Source organism: Lycium barbarum, chromosome 9 (genome assembly GCF_019175385.1).
Source record: "Lycium barbarum isolate Lr01 chromosome 9, ASM1917538v2, whole genome shotgun sequence".
Taxonomy (NCBI): domain Eukaryota; kingdom Viridiplantae; phylum Streptophyta; class Magnoliopsida; order Solanales; family Solanaceae; genus Lycium; species Lycium barbarum.
In genome coordinates this window covers 22,315,017-22,330,900 of record NC_083345.1, presented here as the reverse complement: position 1 = coordinate 22,330,900, position 15,884 = coordinate 22,315,017, and the positions used below count along the sequence as shown (strand labels likewise).

At 35.0% G+C, this 15,884-nt stretch overlaps 1 protein-coding gene across 1 annotated transcript; it reads left to right on the top strand.

The window, feature by feature from the left end:
* Positions 1–5,654: 5,654 nt before the first annotated feature.
* Positions 5,655–15,023, top strand: LOC132610112 (thiamine-repressible mitochondrial transport protein THI74). Its single transcript, XM_060324380.1, has 3 exons — positions 5,655–6,285; positions 7,298–7,718; positions 14,466–15,023. The coding sequence occupies exons 1-3, from the start codon at positions 5,791–5,793 to the stop codon at positions 14,768–14,770; spliced, it is 1,221 nt and encodes a 406-aa protein (XP_060180363.1). The 5' UTR covers positions 5,655–5,790; the 3' UTR covers positions 14,771–15,023.
* Positions 15,024–15,884: the final 861 nt, after the last annotated feature.

The window sequence follows — 15,884 nt, the reverse complement described above, 5'->3', positions numbered from 1 at the left end:
CAGAATAGGGGATCACCCCGTAACGTAACATATCATATCAGATGGCCATATCAGATCATATCATATCAGAATGTGTGTACATGGCACAGCATACTCCACAACCCATGTACATATATACCTGCCCCCTCACATCGAGGCACGACGAACAATGCAGTGGAATACGCTTGACAACATATCCTGGCCCGGGCTCAGTGTGGGAAACATTGAGGCATCCACGAATGGAGTAGTGAGAAACTAAATGCAATAAAAATACCATATATTTCCAGAGACTCAATGAGGCATATCGAATGACAAATCAAACCAATGAAATCGGACAGAATCATAGTAAGTGTATGTCGTATGTCATAATGAGTTACGGAAGAATAATTCTTCTGGGATCATTTTCATATTCCAAAATAGTTTACCAGACTCGAGGGAATCATTAAAACAATTTTCCTTAGTAGTTAAAAGGATAGTTAAAACGTTTCATTTTATATTGTTCGAAAATAAGGCAATAGTACAATAAAAGGCAAAGCGGGAATAGTGGGAGACTAAATGAGACACAAAATATCATACCTTTACAGAGATTCAATAAAGTATTTAGAATAAGTATCATTGGTAGTTAGAAGAGTAGTTAAGGTGTTTCCTTTAGAACCGCTTGAAATTAAGTTATAAACACACAAAAAGGGTAAAATCGAAAATAGTGGGCCCACTTCGGGACAACGAAGCGGTGGGCTCAAATTACGTATATTAAGCTTATGGGGTCACCTATAGAGGTTCTAAGGACATTTCATAACTTTCTAGACAATTTGCGGAAATTTACACAAGTCTTTATCAAAACATACTTATAGGGTTCAATTCCATTGAATGAAAAAGGGATATTTTCAAATGCGGATTCCGATGAACAGAATATTTTCCGAGGCTCAAATCCGATCCTAGTACACCTAGGACATGCCAAAAGAAGAATCGGGATAGCTTTACATACCTTTTATGCTTTTTACGCCTTTCCAAGTTCACTTCCCGTTTCGTCCAAAATCTACAAATAGTCACATTTACCAAATGTTAACCCTAAGACTTTAGGACTTAAATATCAAATCAACACTTTTCTATAGAAATTTGGGCAGCATTTCCCCTATACATATAGCATCCCCGAGAATTCAACTCGGCCAAAATAGTCAACAACAACCCAACAACAACACTAACAACCACAACAATCACTATATAACACAATATAATACAACTAGTCTACCTTCCGACATAATGTCATAACCTTCATTCCAACTTCATATTTTCAAATCAATATCAACACTCTCGTATTCACTACTAATCAAGATCATCACAACACAATTCGGAAGCATTTCATATCATTTCCACAAAATATTCACAAGATATACAAAATATACAAACTTTCCACCAAAGTCATAATTCATCCAAAACTTCTAATCTTTAACATACTTATTCATAACATGTTTCCATATCCCAAGTTCATCAACAATCATCATAATTTGCACCTTAACAACTTCATTTCCATAAGGTCATAAAATCATACTAAAATGACATAAACTTCTACATTCCATTTCAATACCAACTTAAACCATTTTACTTTCATTTACATTGCAAGGATCACAACAACACAACTAACATATTAAACAACATTAATTCATTTCCATTTCAATTTCCATATACCACACGGCCAACACCTATATTTCCAACTTCAACCAAATTCATTCAACTTTCATTTCCAATATAAATTCCACCATAACCACAACTAGAATACAACATAAAATTCAACTCACCATATGTATACAACATATATACACACACGGCTAGCTCCATACATACACCCCCACTTTGCAAACTTTCTTATTTCCATAATTTCTACTCATTTTCATATACTACAACATAAACCAACCTTCATAACATAGTAAGGAGGGATAAATTCTTACATTTTCTCTTCAACTTCTTCTCTTAACCCAAGTGTGAGATTGATGAAACAAGTGCTCTATTCTCCCAAATAATTGCACCAAATTGTAGAGGACCCTTAATATAGTAGGAAAGCCACAAGACAATAATTTTTGGATCAAAATTTTTGAGGGGTGAAAGTGAGGAGCTAGGGCCGAAATTGCCCTTCATGTTGCTCCTCTTGTTCTTGTTTTTCTCTTCTTTGCTTCTTGAATCATCTAATGGATAATAATACATATATGGTCCCTTATATTATTTGGCACATGGAAAATATTCATTAATTTGGTGGTCTTGGGCCTATGATGGCCGGCCACCCCCTCACTTTGGGCCTAAATTTTTCTTTTCATTTTTTTGGGCCAACTCGGTTGGTCCCGAGTTGGGCCTAGCCCACTGACCTTTCGACCTTAAAACGTCCATATCTCCTTGTACCGACGTCACCTGGGAACCAACGACCTATGGATGGAAAGCTAATTCAATTATCTACAACTTCTATTTCTTGGTATTTTTCCAAATTGCAAACTTATAATACCGTTTTTTCCCCTCAAAGTCAGGTCACCCGAAAACGTTTTCTTAAAAATATTCGTTTGGAGGGCTTCCACTTTGATTTGGCCCAAGGGTACTTCATGAGTTGTGTTTAACTTTACATATGTGATTCATATGACTTTTCAGATGTTCCAAAAAAATCTCGGTGTGTGGGCCCCACCCCAGCAGATACTCCGAGGTTCAAAAATACAGGATATAACATAAAATACGCGTTATACTCTTTTTTCCTTAACTAAGGTTTTGTCCCATTTGGGTTTTCCTAGTAAGGTTTTTAACGAGGCAGCTAGCAATGCGTATTACTAGATACATGTACTCTTTTTCCTTCACTAGGATTTTTTCCCACTGGGTTTTTCCTATTAAGGTTTAGACGGGCACATTATCTATTAATGAACATCCATGGGGAAGTGTTATAAATACACAGTATTATGGATGTCCATTCAAATACACGATATCCAGGATAATCTTGCAATTGGATAAACTTGCAATCAAACAGGCAGCTTCCAAGCAGCTCATGCAGGCAGGTTGTAAGCAGCTCCCTGAAAAGCCTTGCAGCAGTTTCCTCAGACTTGCAATCAAGCAGGCAGCTTGCGAGTAGCTCAAGGAGGTACCTTACAAGTAGCTCAAGCAGGCAGCCTGTCAACAACTTCTAAAAAGCCTCGCAACTGCTTCTTTTCTTCTATAAATAAGAAGTCAATTCAGCTTATTTGTACATCAATTGAAAGAGCAATAAAATCTCTCTATCTCCCCCAACTTCTTTGGCTATATTTCATGTTGTCATGTACTTTTAATATTATCTCTTTAATGGAGGGATATCATTATATATTTTATTAACTTATTAAATAGTGGCTTAGCTCTAAATACTTTGTAAAAATTTCTTGGGCGACCAACATTTAATTAGTATCTGTCTTGCGTTTTATTTTGCATGAATAATTAGTTATTAGGTAATTTCAGATAAAAATGGCTTCTTCTTAGTTGTTGTACAATAATACTTGTCGAAATCTATAGCAATTGAAGGTAATGCTTTGAAGAAACTTCAAATATAAAAAGTGAGTTTAATCAAATGGGTCTTGAAAACAATGGCAAATCACAATAATTGCAAAATGAATTTGTTAGATTTATTGTTGTTTGACAAATTGATGATTGACATTTGTCCTTCATGATATATAGAACTTATGTTTTAAATTTGAGCTTATTTGGAGTAGATTTGAGTGTTAGAATCGTATCTTGAAATTTGAAAACAAAAACACATATGACTGAGATTTTTACCAATTTTTACACGCCCTTCAATCATGTACGACTGAAGTTCAGGCGTACAGTAAAATTCAGATACACATGATATCCGATGAAAACATCTGATGTGTGGCCTTCACAAGGTCACACTTTAGACACAAATGTCTGAAGTTATGCCTAAAGTGGTTAAACTTACAAAAAAAAATCAACTCTGTAAATATTAAATGGCGACCCCAAAAACGGATGTTCGTGCACTTTGGCCAAATACGTTTTAAACAGTGGCTTAACTCTAAATAGCAAAGATTAAAATAAAAAGAGAAATTTACACCATGGGTAAGACTTATAAAGTTATAAACATAATTAACACAATTTTTAAAGTACATCAAAAATAGCAGGTATTTAAACTTTTTCAGCATTTTAAGATAAAATAGGTATAGTTAATAAACCCAATAAATTAGGGATTCAATTTTATTCTCTTGCTCTTTATTATTGTTTTTCTCTCTTCTTTAAGTGATACTCCCCTATTTTTCTCACTCATTATTCTCTGGCTTCTTCTCCTTATTATTCTTCTTCAATCTTCCACCAATTCACCCTATTTTTTTCTAGCTTCTTCTTCAACCAATTCCCCTTCATTATTCTCTAGCTTCAAAGATACATAGAAGAGGATGAAAGACATTATTTCGATTCTGAATGTATTTATAATTCATATTTTGTCTAGGTTGATCTACTGCTAACATTTGAAATGTAGTTTTTGTTATTTTCAAAACTAGAGTTTTCTTAACAGAATTATAAGACTCATTTAATTTACTTCTAATTAATTATTTCTGAACGTATAATGAGATCTAGAGGATTGTGATCTTTTTTTCCATATGAGAAGTCACTGGAGTTGCAAATAAATAACATATATATCTTATTTATTTTTAAGACTATATGTATAATATTGCTAGTTATACATGATCAATTATTCCCCATTTTGTATGTTATGAGCCTTAAACTCTCATACACACACCTAATGTATATGACAGATATATCAATATTATTATTAGAGTTTAATAATGTATACTAATGATTATACCAATAAGTATAGTGGTAATATTATTATTATAATTAGTGATATACTTATAATATTACGTGTATAGTTAAACAATAACTAAATACACAATGAGCATAATTATATATACTATTATACTCATAAATATATCTGATAATATTATGAGTATAATAATGTATTCGGTTAATTATACCAATGATTATGCTGCTAATATTATAGTATAATTAGTGTATCACTAATTATACTATAATATTATTAGTATATAATTATAATAATATTATGACTATAATAAAACATTAATTATATACATAATGAGCATAATTATATATATTACTAAGTAAACCAGTAATATTATAAGTATGATAATGAATATTATTAATTATACTAGTAATATTATAAGTATAATAGCAACAATAACCTATAATAATAAGAAGAAGAAGAAGAAGAAGAAAGAAAAGAATATGTATAATTAGAGACAGAAAGCTCATGGAAGAGAGAAAAATAGTAAAACTACCATTACCGATAAAAATATGGTTTATGCTAGTGGACAAAACCATTTTTATGAAAGAAAGAGAGAAGATAAGATTCATGTTAAGCATAAAATGAGGAACTACATGAAAGTTTTGGAAAAGATAATATTAATTTTTCGGAGGAAATTGTGATGGGGATACAAGGATAAAAAGATAGAAATGTAAATAAAATAACTCTGTTAAGAAATTGTAAATATTTTTAAAATTAGCATAGTTATGTTTTTTTTTCCCAAATAAAAATGGTGCCCGTTAAGGTAAGCCCGACCCAATTTATATGGACAAGCCCAACAAATGAAGTTAGGTGAGCACGTGCTCCAAATTTCTCGCACGTGTCTCCTGGAAGTGTTGGATCGCATTTTCTTTCTTTACCCAAACAAATAATCTGTAAAAATTGTTCCTTTGGAGATATGCATAATATTGGTGCATAGTTCTATTAATTAATCAATGAACAGCTAGAAAGAACACATTTGGGCTGAAATTTTTGGTTTAAAAGGAATGAAAGATCAATCTTGGAGATGGGTTTTAGGTTTGGTTTATATATTAACAGTTGCTTCAATATGGATTGCTGCTAGTTTTGTTGTTCAATCTGTTGTTGATGCTGGTGTTTCACCTTTTCTTGTTACATACCTTTGCAATTCTTTATTCATAGTGTATATTCCCCTTATTGAAATTGTACGTTTTCTTGAAGATAAATATGGGAGTTTGTTGTTTTGGAGAAAGAATAAGAATAAAGATAGCATTTTGAATGATTCTGAGGAAACTATTCTTCTTGATGATGATGATGATGGGGTTGTTGTTGGTGATGGTGATGATGGGGTTGTTGTATTAAAGGAAGGAATTGTGGATCAAAGTGTTGTTGTTGATGTTGGTTTGGATGCGAAAGGGCGTTGGACAAGGTCTAGAATAGCGAAAGTTAGCTTGTTGATATGTCCTTTTTGGTTTCTTGCACAGCTTACATTCAATCTATCACTCAAATATACTACTGTTACGGTAAGCATACTATCTTTTGGTTTTGAGAAGTTCGTTTTAAGTGTATATACCTATGTTATGTTCAAACTAGTTATCACATTTAGGGATCGGTTGATTGCTGGTTAGAGTTATGCAGGTATTAGTTATGCAAGGATTAATTATGCAAAGTTTAATTATGCAGGGTTTAGTTATTCTTGTATGCATAAAATTATACATAGATTCTCTCATCACTTATACATGTATTAGTTATGCTGGATTGTAAGTAATCAAACACCGTACGTGGTGTAGTGAATCATATACGTAGCAACTAAATGCTGCCGACCACGGTACTAGTTATGCTGGTTTGAATACATAAATATTTCACTTCCTAACTACCCCTTATCGGGTGGAATGTCATATCCAACCTTTGTTGATCGATTTGTTGATATGGGTTTGGATTTGAAAGGACGTTGGACACGCTCTAGAGTAGCAAAAGTCAGCTTGTTAATATGGCCTTTTTGGTTTCTAGCACAACTTACATTCAATCTGTCACTCAAATGTACAACTGTTATGGTTAGTTAGCTTGCTAATATGCCCTTTTTAGTTTTGAATGCTGCTAATCTGGAACCTTTTTTAAAGGGGTCATTTGTTTGCTGGTTAGAGTTATGCAGGTATTAGTTACAAGGGAATTAGTAATGTAGCGAGTAGTATGTGCTTATTAGTAATGCGGGTATTATTAGTTATGCAGGGTTAGTTATTTGTGTATTATGTGGAAAGAGAAAAAACCAACCAAACATTGTATGACTTATGCTTGATTCTGTGTGGGGATTATTTTTCCCTCATTTTTGCAACCAAACAATGTACTATATAGTTATGTAAGTTTTAATTCATGAATAACTTTTCTCTAACCAGCAAACAAACGACCCCTAAGTGTATTTACCTATATTATGTTCCAACCATTTATCACATGTGGTGGGTGGAATGTTCATATCCAACCTCTGTTGACCACTGTGTTGTATGTTTAATGTGGTTATGATTTTGGTTTTTTGTACAGTCGAACACCATCTTAAGCAGTTCCTCCAGCTTGTTTACTTTTCTGGTGTCTCTTGTATTCTTGGGAGAAGTTTTCACATGGGTGAAGCTGTTCAGTGTTCTACTTTGTATGGGAGGAACAATCATTGTGAGCTTGGGTGACTCAAAATCAGGAACCAACAAAGTTGCTTCAAACCCTGTTCTTGGAGACATTCTTTCTCTCCTCTCAGCTGCTTTGTATGCTGTTTATATAACCCTCATTCGTAAAAAGTTACCTGATGATGATGGGAAAAGTGGCCACGCCAGTATGGCACAGTTTCTTGGATTTTTGGGTTTATTCAACATGCTGATATTCTTACCCATACCTCTTGTACTCAACTTTGCTAACCTTGAGCCATTTAACACGCTCACCTGGGAGCAAGTTGGCCTAATTGTTGGTAAAGGTACGTACCGGTCTATATTCTGTGCCTTCCCTTGCATATTTAAGTATTTATCAATTTGTCATGTCTCCGTGTGCATAAATGAGTGAAATAGGGAACCATGACATATGATAGTTCATTCCATTATTCTTGAACCAAATTTCTTGAAGTTCATGGATATACCCTTTGAAGCAAGTGCTTGCATTTGTTCCTGTCCTATGTAACACAATATGATTTGTATCTCTCGGCAGAGGTTGTATTTTAATTGTGTCTACAAAATATAACATAAAGGAAACAATTAGAGAATGGTTGGGAAAACTACACGGCCATAGGATAACTTGATTTTAACCTATCTAATTTTTCTAAAAGTGTTGAAGAGCGACTTGAAGAAATGGAACCGAGAGGTTCTTGGATGCGTGGAAAAAAACATTACTAACCTATTTAACGAACTTAAAAGTACTAGAATAGGAGGAGGAAAAAGAAGGCGTAAATGATGATGGGGAAATCGAGAAGTAAACAATCAAAGGAGATTGGTGCAAGCATTAGTGGACCCAGAAATTACTTGGAGATAAAAGTCACACTTAAATTTGTTTGGAGAAAGGTTATAATAAGCCTAAATCTTCTATTGTGTTGCTAGTTCATACTTCATACAAAAGAAATAATTTCATTGTGTGCCCAATCAAATGCTGTATGTGATAAGGCAGAATCGGAGCTGCTTATGGACTGAATCACATTCTAGACAATTAGCGAGGAGGAGAAAGAGGAATAGAGTAACCATTCAAAAGAAGAGATCCTTTAGGCTTTACGAAATTGTTTGGGAGACAAAGTGCTACGCCTTCATTATTTTCCTTTGCGTTCTTTCACCAGTTGGGAGATGCTAAAGAAGGAGGTTGTGGAACGTATGAATCACTTCTACCAAAGTGGTTGTTTGAGAGAAGCTCTTGAATTCTTTAGAATCCTGATTCCTAAGAAAGGTGGTGTTTGGTACATATAAGATTTTTGGCTGATTAGCTTGGTGGCAATATCCTTTGATTGCTGTTATTATCTGTTGTTTCTTGTATATTGATTATTGCGTATCTTGACCTTTGATTTATGGTACTGTGTATATATATATATATGGAGGCAATGGATACAAACATTCATATCAACTGTTAAATTCTGTCATGATCAGTGTGGACTTTCCTTTGTTTCTTTGGTAATAGTAGGGATTAAACGGGAGAACCCTTTTTATTGTTGTGGAAGCATTAAGTAAGCTTCTATCTTAGTGTTGGAGATGTGTAGTAATGAATGATTTTGCTTACTAATCAGAAAGCATTAAGTAAACTTCTAGAACATGTGAAGATCAGGTTTCTTTATTGGCTTTAAGTTTAATGGCTACTGGGTAGATTATCTTTCTATCCCACTTTCTTGTTTGCTAATGACACTCTTTTATCTTGTCCACAAATTGATACTAATTTACATCTTTAGTGTGGTTGAAGTAGCATTGGAAAATCTAAGTTTGTTCCACTAGGTACGACTCGAAATGTGTAGGACTTAGGCAAGGGTACGTGGACGCAAAGCGACTTTGTTGCCTACTAAATATTTGACGCCTCCTTCTGGAGGCAAGTTGAGAAAACTCTTTATGATGACTGAAAACTGTTGTATTATCACGGGTGTGGATGTAACACGGGTACAGATCTAGAGGTCGAATTCGAAATTTTGTAAATTTTTAGATTCATCAAATGACAGTGATACATCTAGGAGTACAGGTATTTGGATTCAGATACTAGATGTGTATAAAATACCGCCGTGTTAAATGGTCCAAAACTTGCCCAACTTATTTTGTTCTTTTTTTTTTTTTTTTTTAATCAAGAAAAGTTGTTAACCGTTCTTCTAGGTCTTGTTTACAGAAGTGAACTTTATTTTTCATCCGAACTTGTTTGTGGGCCATCAAGAGACAACACATTTCTCTGAATACGTTTGTTCAGCAACTTTTTAAAAGCCCAGCCTACCAGCAACTAGCGAAGAAAAATTAGCTTATTTCTCCTGCCCCCAACTAGCGAAGAAACCTTAGCTAAGTTACTCCCACCTACGACTTGCTAAGAAACCCTAGCACAATTGCTCCTCTGTATTCAAGTTATGGTGGCTTCAAACTTCTCTATCAATCTCTAGACCCTTCATCTTAGTTTGAAAAGAGTGGTTTCATATGCCTATTTCTATTTGACTGAAGAAGTAGAAGGGAACATTTAGACATCTATTTTTGAATGACAAAAGAAGAAGTATTCCCTCTCCATTTTATGTGACACTCTTTTCTTCTAGTTTGTTCAAAAAACAGTGATACATTTTATATATTTGGAAACAATTTAACTTTAAACTTCTCATAACATGCTTTTATAGCCACACAAATATCATGGCATGTTTAAGAGATAAATAACATGGCACGTCTAAAATCACAAGTTTCAAAAGTCTTTGTTTCTTTTTTAAACTTCTTGGCCAATCAAACTGGTTCACATAAATTGAAATGGAAGAGTAGTAGTTTTTTGTTCCTGTAAACTATCAGAATGTTGATAATACCTAGTTTTTAGTGAACAACATATGAGACAGTTGACTTATTTAGGACACTGGTGTGACGTGAGGCAAACGGAGTTTTAGGAAGCTGGCACTTCTCCAGTGTTTTATGTGAGATGCTATTCTAAGTGTGGATAATTTGAGGAAAAGGACACATAGTAGTATGTTTTGTTATTGTTTGTGGTAAAGGCATGAAAAAGATATGGACCATGCTTTGCAACATTGTATCTTTACTTAGCTATATGGGTCTAAGTTTAGTCCCTATACAATTCAGCTTAGACATTACCCAGAATGGTGATGGATGTTGTGGCAAGCTAGGAGGTGGAAAGTGTAAAGAAAAATAGAAAAGATAGCTTAAGAGGTAAGGATTGTTCAAGGCCATATAAAGAGACTACACATAACCTCAACAAATGTAGGACTTTAACACCCTATGTATGTTCGCCCAGATTTGGATAATCTGGAGCGCGGTTAGCATATTATAGGGGCTCAGCATTGGGTAATAGGCCCGCTTAAGCCCTTTAACGAGGCTCAAACGTGTTGAGCACTTCGCGTCGCTTAATGTGCGGTTCAGTGTCATCATCAAGGCTCTAAGACATACTTTTCTTTGCCAATGAGCCTCTCCTAAAGAGGCAATAGTAAACAATTGATATTTCACTTTATCGTAAAAGAATTTCAATTTCTTTGTCCATATATTTGTCATTCATGCTTAGAATTATTAGTCTTGAACTAAACATATATATTTGTATTTTTTTCTCCATTTGCGCCTTTTTTTCACTAAGGCCCGTGCTTTATTTGTGCTTTGCGCTTAAAGCTACAACGGACCTTAGAGCTTTTTTGCGCTTTTAGCTTTTGATAACTGAATAAAATATTAGGATATGTCTGATGTTAATACAACATAAAGAAAAATAGACCTTGGACCTAACTTAACCCCAACAGCTAACTTAAGAGGTAAATACTTTGTAAAAAATTCTTGGGCGACCAACATTTAATTGGTATCTGTCTTGCGTTTTATTTTGCATGAATAATTAGTTATTAGGTAATTTCAGATAAAAATGGCTTCTTCTTAGTTGTTGGACAATAATACTTGTCGAAATCTATAGCTTAACTGGGCTTATTTAGTCAACATTTTGAAGCAAATGGGTTTCGGGGAAAGGTGGATAAGGTGGATTTATTTCTGTATTTCGACAGTGAAGTTTTCAATTCTGGTGAACAGAAGTCCAGTTGGGTTTTTCTCTTCTCAAAAGGGACTCAGGCAGGGGGATCCATTGTCCCCTTTCCTCTTTATCATTGCGATGGAAGGATTATCTCAGCTGTTAGCAAAGGCCAAAGAATTTCAGTGGATTCAAGGGTTCTAAGTGGGCAGAAATCCTTCCACCTCAGTCTCAGTCTCAGTCTCTCATCTACTCTATGCAGATGACACCCTTATATTTTGTGGAGCTGATTGTCAGCAGGTCTCTAATCTCAACACCACCCTCATGATCTTTGAGGCCATCTCTGGACTTCATATCAACATGCTTAAAAGCACTATATATCCAGTGAATGAAGTGACCAACCTAGAAGCTCTTGCTGATATTCTTAGCTGCAAAACAGGCTCCTTTCCCACCACCTATTTGGGACTTCCTTTGGGTGCTAAATTCAAATCATCTGGGATATGGAGTGGGGTCATTGAAAGAATGGAGAAAAGACTAGCCACTTGGAAGATGCAATATCTCTCATTGGGTGGCAGGCTCACCCTCATCAAAAGTGTCCTAGACAGCATTCCCACTTACTTTATGTCACTCTTCCCTATGCCAAGCTCAGTTCTAAAGCAAATTGACAGGCTTAGAAGGAAATTCCTATGGGAAGGTAACAGTGTTACTCATAAATTCTCTTTGGTCAAATGGCAATCAGTTATTCAACCCAAAGGCCAAGGGGGGCTGGGGATTAGAAATCTTAAGTTTCATAACAACAGCCTACTCATGAAGTGGCTTTGGAGATATGGTCAAAATGGGGCAGGGTACTGGAAGGAAATCATCAAAGCTAAATATGGTATTCAAGACCACTGGACTGCAAAGAAAAGCAATGAACCACATGGTGTTGGAGTATGGAAACACATCAGTAGTCTCCAAGAGGAATTCTTCCAGGCTGTCTCATTCAAGGCTGGAAATGGGCTCAAGATCAGATTTTGGCAGGACAAATGGCTTGGGGACACTTTAGTAAAAGATTTATTTCCCTCACTATTTCTGATAGCTTCTAACAAAGAAGCAACATTAGCTCAATATAGAGTTAACAACTGTTGGACACCAATTTTAAGGAGAAACTTACAGGATTGGGAAGTTGATGATTTTCTTTCTCTATTAGAAAGTTTGGGACAAAGTACTTTGGTGGCAGATTTTCAGGACAAAATACTCTGGGGCAATTCTAAGGAAAAGATTTTCACTGTGAAGGAATGTTACAACAACTGGTGCTCTCAAAATAGCCTTTTAGAGGTTTGGCCTTGGAAGCTTGTATGGAGAACCAGACAGCCTCTCAGAGTTACTTGCTTCACTTGGACTGCACTGAAGGAAGCATGCCTAACACAAGACAATCTTAGAAGGAGAGGTGTAATAGTTGTTAACATGTGTACCATGTGCAAGCAGACCAATGAAAGTGTCAACCATTTATTTTTGCACTGCCCTGCAGCAGCTAGCCTCTGGTTTTTCTTCTACTCTATGCTTGGTCTACAATGGGTAATGCCCTTCAACATCAAAGATGCATATGCTAGCTGGATACTCTGGAGAGTTGACAAATCCATTAAAAGAATTTGGAGAATGATCCCAGCAGTAATTTTTTGGACCCTATGGAAGGAGAGAAACAACAGATGCTTTGAAGGAATCTCAACTCCTATTTGCTCTCTAAAGTCTAGGTGTTTAGTTAGTCTTTTTAGTTGGCATTTTTTTGCCCCTGTAAACAATGTGGGTAACTTTCTAGATTTTATCAGCTCCTTTTCTCTAGTTCAGTAGAGATAGGATATCTTTAGATTGTTCTACAGGTTTTGCCAAGCTTGCCAGTTTTTCCCATCTGTAACCTTGCATCTTCTTGATGTTTTACTAATGAATTTTATTACTTTACCAAAAAAAAAAAAAAAAAAAAAAAAAAAAAAGAAGATTTAGTTTTTCTGAAGGAGAACTTATTTTAGGGCAGATACACATCGACGACTCCTTAAATTTGACTCTATTTTTCATTTATGCACCTTTTTTTCATCATACATCTTAAACTTGTCCATTCCGGCGAGTTCAAAACCAGTATGCTGTTTCTGATTCTTCTTTCTTATTCCACCATAAATAGCCGTTTATCCAAAGCTATACCAGATTCAAACGCCATTTCTTAAAGCGAGTACTAGGTTTTTCTTCTTCTTGCTCTTCTTAATTTATTCAAACCCATACCAGATTTTTCTACTTTGTCCTTCTTATTTATTGAAACGCCAAACACCATGGATAGCCATTTTTATAAAGAAGAAAAGTTGAGTCTTTTGCAGTTAGAAAGAATCTCTGATGTATACCCATAGGTCCCCAACTAAACTGCTGGAGTAAAACTGAAACAAAACCAAGAATTGGTTGCTCTTTTTTACTCTACATTGCCGAGTTGAGAAAATGTTCTAGGTTCTACATTTTCTCATACCAGTTAGTCAGAAAGAATCTCTGACGCTATACGTCCCTGGCTAAACTGCCGGAAGGAAAAAACAGTAACAAAAATGGATGCCTCTTTTTTAGTGTACACAGCAACTTTTAAATTATACTTAAACTTTAATTATACTCTATTTCATGACTTCTCTTTTTTGTATTTAATCTGCATCTGATAATTGAGATCAGGAGAAGCGACAACTAGGAAGCATAGATTTAATCTCCAGTCATATGATGATGAGTCCTTGACATGCCCTCAGATCACTGCATGTCAACTGTAAAAGAGATCCTTTAATCAGCTAGTATTATGAGATTTGATTTTTAGCTGTTCATTAATTCAAATTCACAGGAATCCTGTACCTTAAATATTTTAGTTGTGAAAGGTAGAGTTAGACTAATGAGGCATGTCGTCCATAGTGGCATATTATTCTTAGGAAATAGACTACTTGTCCAACGTTGGCATCAATGTTTACATTTCTTCATTCTTCTTGTCTTTAAGAATTTCTACTTTTCTTCATTAGACTAGGGGTTTGGCATGGCCACCTTTTGGTTTTTGTAACTAACTTCAAATAACCATATTTAGGTATGTTTGATAATGTGCTGAGCGATTTACTGTGGGCCAAGGCTATTCTTCTGACGTCCACAACAGTAGCAACAGCGGGACTCACCATTCAGGTCCCGCTAGCTGCAATCGTGGATACACTGACAGGAAATGCACCACCCGTCTTGGATTACATCGGAGCTGCAGCTGTTATGGTTGGTTTTGCAGGCATTAACATCCCTTCAGATTCATGTTCAGTACCAGAAGAAGCAAGCATTGAACTAGAAAATGGGAAAATTCAGTCCACAGAACAGGATCACCTATCGCCAGGTAGATTAGAGAGCTAGCTCTTTTGCTCCACGTATTGTAGTTCAGGTGTATCTTATGTTAATCTTACTTGAGCGTTACAGAAAGGAACTCGATGTATTCTTTGTCTACGTCCCTGAGCATGTTCAAAGCTCAATGACACCCACACTGTTAGGTCAGTTCGCTGCAAAGTATAGGCGTGTGCAGATAACAATTAAAACCCCCAAAATTCTGTACTTAAATATGTATAAGACATGATATCGAGTGAGAATTACCTCTTTCAATTTTTTTAAAGCTTCAAAGTACTCTTGTTTGTTCAAACTAGAATGCATGACTTCCCATCTGCAGAAGGAATAGACTAGTAAATCCTTTTATTTTTCTTCGGATGATCCATTTTTAAGTGACTGAACTGACTATATAATTATCTAACCTGTCTTTCTCCATCTAATTGCATTGAGAATTTGGTGAACTTCGTATTACCGAAAGTCCGAAACAAATAGAAACCCAAATAATTGAACTGCAAAAAAAAGTTGATAATTTGGTTTGATTTTGAGTTTTAATTTTTATATTAGATAATTCAATTTGGTTTTCGATTTTTGCAAAAATAATACCAGACAAATTGAAATACCATACTGTTTTTGATACAATTTAAAATCCTTATCCGGAAGTATCGTTAGCAAGTGTAACTTTCTTTAATTTTTTGGTTCTTTCTTTTTCTGCACAAAAAGAAAGTATCTGAAAAGTATAACTTCTATAATTTTCCTTCGTAAGTAATTTGAATATAATGATGAAAGGAGTTAACCATCTTGTCTCCTTAAGAAATAATCTTCACCTATAAACTTTTTCATCATCCTTTTTTTCTTTTTCCTTGCAGTATGTGCGTGTACAGTTTTGGCAACATTATAACTTGAGTTCAAATAAAATTTCATCGAACATCACAACAAAACTAGAAGGCGAGTTAAGACTTATTCAATGCTCCAATAGAAGACATGAAAGCAGATTGACATCGAAGTAGAAATCCCAACTTATATAGACAATTTTAGACTATTCAATTATAGAACAGAAAAGTAAAAAATTCAAACCAAACTTTATGCACCTCCCTATTAAGTTCTGTTATCTTCACGTCCCTATCAACTTATTCATTATCCACAAATA

Excerpts from the sequence above, each read along its gene's own strand:
- LOC132610112 (XM_060324380.1), top strand. The coding sequence starts at position 5,791 with ATGAAAGATCAATCTTGGAGATGGGTTTTAGGTTTGGTTTATATATTA. Across the intron at positions 6,286-7,297 it reads TCAAATATACTACTGTTACG|TCGAACACCATCTTAAGCAG; the intron begins GTAAGCATACTA and ends TTTTTTGTACAG. Across the intron at positions 7,719-14,465 it reads TGGCCTAATTGTTGGTAAAG|GTATGTTTGATAATGTGCTG; the intron begins GTACGTACCGGT and ends AACCATATTTAG.